The 8390-nt window shown below is 38.0% G+C and overlaps 1 protein-coding gene across 1 annotated transcript; it reads left to right on the forward strand.

Moving 5' to 3' along the window:
- The first annotated feature begins 6151 nt into the window (after positions 1-6151).
- Positions 6152-7414, forward strand: LOC110457014 (type-1 angiotensin II receptor A-like). The gene has a single exon (XM_021508099.1). The coding sequence runs from the start codon at positions 6152-6154 to the stop codon at positions 7412-7414; it is 1263 nt and encodes a 420-aa protein (XP_021363774.1).
- Positions 7415-8390: the final 976 nt, after the last annotated feature.

The raw sequence follows: 8390 nt of genomic DNA on the forward strand, positions 1-8390 counted from the left end.
TGATATTTTTGTACAAAGAATAACCCCTGTAATATTACATGTATCAAAAGTAAAAAAAAAAATCAGCTCTTAAATTGGCATATGCATGATGGATTGGACTATGTGGGCTTCACATTTAAAAAAAAACAATAATTCAAATTTGACTACATTTTTGGCCATTTACGAATCTGTGTCTACACAACAAAAGCTAGCATTTCATGTAGTCTATTTTTGTACTCGGCACATGTGTAAATATTGTGAAAAATCTAGTCTAACGACCTATGCCAAAACGTGAGTATCTGTGACCGAGCAGGTAATATTTAATTTAAGACAGGGTTTAAGAACAAAAACCTACTTGCGTGGGTCAAATTTTGGGTTAAAAATAATGTTTTTTGGCATCATTTGGCGTTTTTTGATGTGGTAACCATGGTTTTCACAAGTCCCAAATCTGGGGAAATTCCTTTTTGAAAAAATAATCATTCTTCTAAAAAAACACGTATTAAAAATGTAGTTCATAAATATATATATGTAGGTGTGTTGTGCAGGATGCATCCGCTATCCATGTTTATCCGAGACATGCCCTAAAGGGTCAAGACATTTCTACTGTACTCCGCTACCTCAACAGTACATTTTCCCGTATATTTCCAAATAATAACATTTAAAGAGTTGAATTTCGATTATGCTATTAGTTTTAGAAAGAAATCAGTGACCGTTTCTGATTTCTATTTTGTTGAGGAATTGAGGGACATTGGTTTGATCACTTTGTTTATGGTGTTCTATACACGCCCTATTTTCGCACCGGAAGTACTTGAAACCAGGTCAAGGTCAAGGATGCACTTGTTAGTTTGTTGTACTAATAAGATGAATTTGCGAAGAATATCATTTGCAGGAATTAATGAGGATAAAACGATATCCGTAAGTGTGAAATTCCTTTGTTTGAGACCTATTAATGTATTCATATACTTAGTTATCCAATTGTCCAAGTGAATTTGCGTGCTCTATGAGAGAGTGTTAATTGGCCGTAGATTTTGATATCTTTGCTTATTCAATATTATTGAGTTGTTTATGACTTCATGAGTCTCACCAACAGCTGACCAGACATTAGTTGGCTGATGCTTTTATCGACAACGATGGGTGAATTTAATGTTAGTGTTAAATATTCATGCTGAATATATAGTGACCCGTTGGATAATTGTGTTGTCTTTTGCATCATTATTCTCCGAAAATATTTTATTATTTTGGAAAAGACATTTTATGTACTATTTCTGTAGCTTTTTGCTTATAAATTTGTCGCCTCAAAACATGTTTGGATCATTGTTTGTTTATGTTTTCAGTATGAGTACGTATGTAGAAATAACTTATCAAAGGAAACAGGACGAGGAAACAAGGAGATTTTAACAGTTAGCTGGATGTCCCGGACGGACCCTCAATGTATACATGGTAGGCCACTGTTACGTGGCGACAAGTTATCGCTAAATTATAGAAATAAGGGACTCTATATTAACTGAATATACAATTTAATATCAAATTAAGGAGGCTCCACACTTTTTAGATACAAGTTTTAGATACAGATTTTACAAGTGTAAGGTATAAATTTGACAAGTGTTCTTTACAAGTGTTAGGTATAGACTTAAAACGTGTTAGCTACTGGCTCGACATATGATAATATTAGTTTTTACTCAAAACAGAAACTTATTACTGAGCAAAAAGAAGACATTTCGACTCTTTATCTCATATAGGTATTGAAGGGTATTTATGCAAATAGATCAATTTGTTATATTTTTATAAATGTTTTATAACATTTCCCATCATTTTGGTAGCCCCAATTGACGATCGTAGATGCGGGTGAGAACACACACCATGTGGTCGCCATGTATGTCGGGAAAATACAATATTCCTCCGTAATTATTTTGATATAACGCTTCGCTTAATCTGATTCCTTTTTGCCCGAATTAGCCAAAACTGGTGAATTTAATGTCAGTATGTTTAAGTTCTGTGGTAGGAGTTCACTGTGTAGATTTCTTTGGAAATAAACGCTATAAAAACCGCGTTATTTCCATTACTATCTTTCAAAAGAGGAGGCCATGATTGATGTTAACGTACTTTGCGGTTTTGGCTATCGACCTTTTAAACTTTTTATCAACAAAAAGTTTTAAAAAGGAGACAATGATTGATGTAAATGTAGCGGGTGGGAAGTTGTCGAAATAAGACAAAGCCGCCATTCGGTTCTTTGTATTTGCCATGCAAATTGTAAAGCAATGGACGCTGCAGACTGTGTATGGCACCCACCAATGGCAGAGGTCAGTGTGGGCCCCAGGTCATGTGTCTGTGAAGGCTCTTGGCTGAGCATGGTGGTCTGCTCCATGGTCACTGATGATGATACAGGTGTAGCCATTGGGTTCGTCACCTGCGACGTATTTGGTACCACATGTGGTGTTACGGGAGCTTGTGGTTCCTGCATCTGTGAAGATGTTGAAAGGCCTGGTGTAGAAATATTGTGTTGTTGACCCTGAAGGGACTGGGTTTCCCGATGAAATTGAAGACGAGCTTCTTCAATACCTGCATTGAAAGCCTCTCTTATCATGCCTTGCAACTGAGCGGAATATTGATTAAAATATGCCGGATCTTCATTCCGTGATGGTGCCTCTGTGGTAGTGGGTGTGGCCGGTAAAGTCCGAGTTGGTGGAGCATATGGGTTTGCCACAGCCGCCCGTCGCCTTGGAGTGACCTCCTTTGAGCTTCTCTTTTTTGGAGCCATAACCTACAATCAAAAACAATACAGAGCGCAGAAAACGCTAACAGCAACACTTAGAATAAAAAGTGTGTCAAATATGCAAGTGTAAAATAAATATGCCCTTTGAAATGGTAATTTAAATTCATACAGAAACCACCTGTAATGATATATCTGCCATTAATATGAACTGGTAAACAGCCATAAATACATGAACACCAAGGGGTAAACTGCATTTATGTATATTCAGTTAACCCCATAGGAGTCGCCCAAAGGAGTGCCCAGACAAGGGTCACACCGGTATTTTTGATCACTAGTGTACGGCCGATTTTACACCTTCATATCAAAATGAAGTATGGCGTATATGTAAACTGCAAGCAGTAAACATGATCAACCGACACCTGGGACCCAAAACTAAGTCAAACATTATTATGACAATGTATTAAATTTTAAATGAACACAAAAGGAAAGCGGCAATGAGTTATTAAAATAACATCAAAAGAACTGAACATTTACCAGAAAATTAAATTGCCACTCCAAAAGTGTCGCCCAAAGGAGTATTCAACGAGAACCTCACCTGAACTCTTTAAACCTGACACATGAACATAATTTTGGAAAATATTCTGTTTTCAAAAAATGGGCATGTTTACCCAGCATTAACAAAGGCAGCAAATAAATAATGCCCTATACATGGCACCAACAGTGGTGGTGTGAAAATAAAATAGTATAAAAATAAGTGCATACGAATCATACATATGTGTCAGGAACAACACTCACTTTCCCAGTCACATATTGATCAAAGGGGGGATAACCACTACAGTCATGCATGGGTGGGCCGCTTGATTGGAATGTATAAGGGAAGTAACTCGTCCATATCTCCAAAGTAAAATGTAAACAATTGGACAATCGCACAAGAGGGTGGTATCGAAAGCTATCTTTTCAGGGTATGAATAACACAACATCTCATTGAGTGATAGTAAGGTTTTAAGTTGTCAAAATGGACCCCATCATTACCGTAAACGGCCGTTGGATCCCACAGATCCCGATAATGAGACCAAAAAGTCACCTCCGCCATGTTTACAAATACCTCAGCTAACATCTCGTTTGCCCTCAACACACGGCTATTGTAAATGTCGATAGTGACGTCGCCCTTATGTTTCCTAGTTTTCCCGCGGGTAAGGAGATGACAAACGCTGACTTGTTGGATTTGTGATTTTAACTACAACTCGACCAAACCAACGATATTGGAAACCACAGTCGAAACTCTCGCGGAAGGATGACTGATGTCATTGCCCCCTATCTGTAAGATACATCTCTGTAGACCTAAGTGCCGAAAACGGTCAACAGACGGCAACAATGAAGTTCGAAGGGAGGATACAGATGCCCCAGGTACCCCTAGAAAATAAACTGCATCCGTCGACAGGCCCATATTGTGTCGCGAGGGGGAAGTGTTTACAAATGTCTCTAGACGGGCGATTAAACTATGTCCGGCTATGAGCACCCGATATTCCGTTGAACCATGAAGATCCATCCTGCCTTTAGCACTATTGCAGTACCCACAAAAACTAGATATAGATTCTCGCTTTAAAGCGGTTAACCTTGTAGGCCTAAATGCAGGAGGGATGGGATGGGACAGTGAAAAATTAAAAAAAATTGTCTCAATTCTTGTGTCAATTCTACATGTAATGTGACGTTGTCGAATGTTGCCTAAATTCATAAAGAATCCCTCATAAGTTCAAAGAAACAAACTTACCGTTCATAGAACGGGGCCTTTTTCGACACTAACGCAGAGTTGTGGTCGATCAAATAACGTTTCGTGAACTGGAACGTCCAGAATAATCAATTTAAGTTTTCACAATTTTTTCTCAAACCAATATGGCGTCTTGATACAGCAGCGAGAGTGAGGGGTTTATCAGCTTCCACCCCATGGGGCTCTCGTTGCTACCTCTGACCAATGGGCATTAACCTTGACCCATTTTAACCAATGGCAGCTGGCCTTGACATATCTTTAACTTACATAAATATTGAGAACTGATGTCACAAAATACGGAATCAAAATCTATAAAAAACATACGGAATAATTTCATCAATCAAAAAATTGTATATATAAATATATACTTTAATTTTCTCTCCGACAGTACTTTAGGCCAGGTCAAGGTAAAGCATGTACTTGTAAGTTTGCTAGTTTACTAGTCAGATGATTTTGTCGAGGATATCAGCAGGAGGAATTGATGAGGATAAAATGATATCCGTTAGTGTGAAAGTCCTATTAATTTATTCATAAACTTACATGTAGTATTTATCGCCTAGATATATTTTTATTACCCTTTTCCTATTATTTTCCCTTTGTTGTTACAATTTTCTTAATCGGATTCGTGGGCACTGAAACAGCAGAACTGTCAACGTTGGCTGTATATATTAAAGGCTGGGATGTTCTACTTGGTCTGTCTGCCGTCTATATAAAGTCCGAGAACGGTTATGTAAAGTTGTCTTTTTCAGGATTGCTTGTACTAAAACATTAAGTATGCCATCCCGCTTTTTATGAATGGAAATAGTTACGTTGTGTGCTATACAAAGCAAAGACAAATTCAGTAAACAAAACACTTTTCATTCTGTAGTAGTTGTTCTTATTAGAAAAAAAACCATATTGCTCGTGTGTGTGAATTGGATGGAAGACAACGGATGCCCGGGAAAAAGACGCACAATCAGAAAATTGCTTTTAGCCAATCAGTTAAATGAAATTGGAAGTAAAAAAAAAAGATCTCGTTAAAAACTTCTTTTGTCGATGCAGCACGTGGTTATACGTGCCCCTTGACTCCCATCCCGACACGCTTCAATGTACTGTGTTTAATGTACACTTGTAATGTACTTATATGTGTATATTTTTGTAATGTGCTATTGTAAAATACACTTTTAATGTGGTAATATGCTCATGTAACGTCATAAAAGTGTGCTAGTTTGTGCTGATGTATTCAATACGAGTACTAGAAGTGTTTCAAAACAGCACTAAATTAGGGAAAAGGGAACCAACAAGTTAATCTCTATGCTGTTGATAATTAGTTTATGGTTAGACTTTTGTATAACGTAAGTGAGTTTTGAAATGTGTCGATATAACCAAAAATTATACTCCTGCATAGGTAAGTCCTCGATTAGTTACTCTCGTCTCGGGATTCCAACTTATCGACAGGTCATACAACAGAAATGACCGTACCATGATTGGTTTAAACATTTGCAAACTGTACAAGAATTGCATTACAAATTGTTTGCTGGGCATTTAGACTATAAAACTATGTAGCTCGTGTATTGTATAGTGTGCTCTCTCAATATGTCCCGGATGTATATGGTGTACTCCACAAGACAGACGATACTGTATCAAATCTACTGCTGTGTGTCAACCTGTACGCATCCACGAAATACCGGACCGGTTTTTAAATCCTCAATATGAACGTGACGTTTGAGCCTCCAGCAAATATGTCCAACAGCCTGGCTATACCAACTAGTATTCCTAACCTGCCTCCGCTGTTATCAGTCAACAATATCATCAAAGAAACATTTCTTCCACTGACACTTGTCCTATGGTTTTACCTCGTCATCGGGGTATATGGAAACAGTTTAGTGATGTTTGTGTACTGGGCACGTAAGAAACCCGTGCGAGATGACCGGTACTTCATTCCTTTGCTAGCGCTGGTGGACCTTATATCGTGTGTTGTCTCATCGGGGACGGGGATATACGCCCAGACGCACCCGCTAGTGTTCGACAATAATGTCGGATGTAAAATGGCGGCGTTTCTGGGTATCATATTTGCCGGGGTATCGGCCGATTTCCTTCTCGTCATTGCCGTTGACCGTTACCTCAAGCTTTGCCGGCCCTTTGGTCGTCAAATGACACTCTCCGTCAAGAGAAAGGTTATCATTGGTATTTTTGTAATTGGCTTGGTGCTTTCATTCCCTGCTCTCATTATTTACCGAGCGGAACAGGTTCCTATGAAACTGAAAAGCGGTTATACAATTCAGACATGGAAGTGTATCGACACGAAAGACGAAGAACACGCCACTGGTCACATTATCTACAAAGTGTTTCTGTTTGTGGTGACTATGATAAGGTTCGTGGTTCTGTTCATGTGTTACGGTAACATTATTCGGGTGATATTACGACAGAAAAAGCACCGACTGAGGATGGGATCTGTCACGTCATACACTAGTACCTCTTGCAGCAATGATGCAATCGAAGACATTCAAATGAAGATTCATACCAGCAACGAAAGCAAGTCAGATGAAGATACCAAGGAAACAAAAGAAAACGGAATCAAAAATGGGATTAATACTCCAAATATAGGAAATAAGCCTCGCAAGCAATGCATACCTGATAGGCAGTATCCCAAACGGCAACAGAGTGTGGTTTCAACGACGGGATCAGTTGGACGCAGAGGAAGCGTTGCAGACCGACAGGGTGTCCGTCTTGCTATCATCTTTATACTCATCACGTTCATCTACATCGTCACCTTTGGTCCCAAGGTGTGGCTCATGATAGAACAGACACTCAACCGAGACTTCTGGTCAACAATCCCACAAAGTCAGCTACTCCTATTCAGATTTTTCCACACATTCTACATTTTCAACAACATTGTCAATCCGATTGTGTATGGAATAATGGACAGAAAGTTCAGAGCGGATTGTAAGAAACGTTTTACTAGATGTAAATAACTTGAACGAGTAAGCGGACACTCTCATTTATTTGCTATAGACTTGAAATCAATCAGCTTGAATGCTTCAACACGGGTGTGCTTCATGTCAATTGTAAATAAGTCAGTGAAGTACTTCAGAATTTGATAGCTATCACGTGTAGCTGGTTGTATCAAAAGTTTGATAATATTATGCTTTATTCAAAACAGTATATTATTACTGAGCAATAAGGAGACCTTTTGACTCTTTATCTCCTATAGGTTTGAAGGGAATTTATGCAAATAGATCGCTTTGTTCATGTTGATTTATTTGAGTTCTGTTGTAGGAGTTCACTGTGTTGATCTTTTTGGAGAATTTGGAGAAAGACGCTATAAAGCCGCTTTATTTCCATTACTATCTTTTTAAAGAGGAGGCCATGATTGGTGTAAACGTGTAAACGTATTTACGGTATTGGTTATCGACCTTCTAAACTTGTCTGAGAAAGGGAAAAAAATGATCCGCAGATAATATAATTCCAGGCTAAATCATAACATTATAAAAATGCATATGTAAATGTTATAACAAAGTATAAAATTTCAACCTGAACTATAAGAAAAATAAGTTGTATACTCTTTGACAATTTGTAAACATTTCCCTATTTCAAGATGCAATTTTCCATTTTCCCGTCTATTTCCAAAACATAACCTTTAAAGAGTTGAATTTTGATTATTGCTTAAGTTTTCTAAAAGATATCAGTGACCGTTTCTTGATTCTATTTGGTTGAGGAAGTAAAGGACATTGGTTTGAACGCTCTATTTTCTCATCGGAATTTCTTTAGGCCAGAACAAGATAAGGGGTATACTTATAAGTTTGCTAATTTACTATATGAAGAATGTGAGGAGGATATCAGCAGTAGGAAGTTATGAGGATAAAATGATATCCGTTAATGTGAAAGTCCTTTGTTTTGGACCTATTAACTTACTCATTAACTTACATGTTAGCTTCTGCATTGTTTTCG

This window comes from Mizuhopecten yessoensis, unplaced genomic scaffold (assembly GCF_002113885.1).
Source record: "Mizuhopecten yessoensis strain PY_sf001 unplaced genomic scaffold, ASM211388v2 scaffold8995, whole genome shotgun sequence".
Taxonomy (NCBI): Eukaryota; Metazoa; Mollusca; class Bivalvia; order Pectinida; family Pectinidae; genus Mizuhopecten; species Mizuhopecten yessoensis.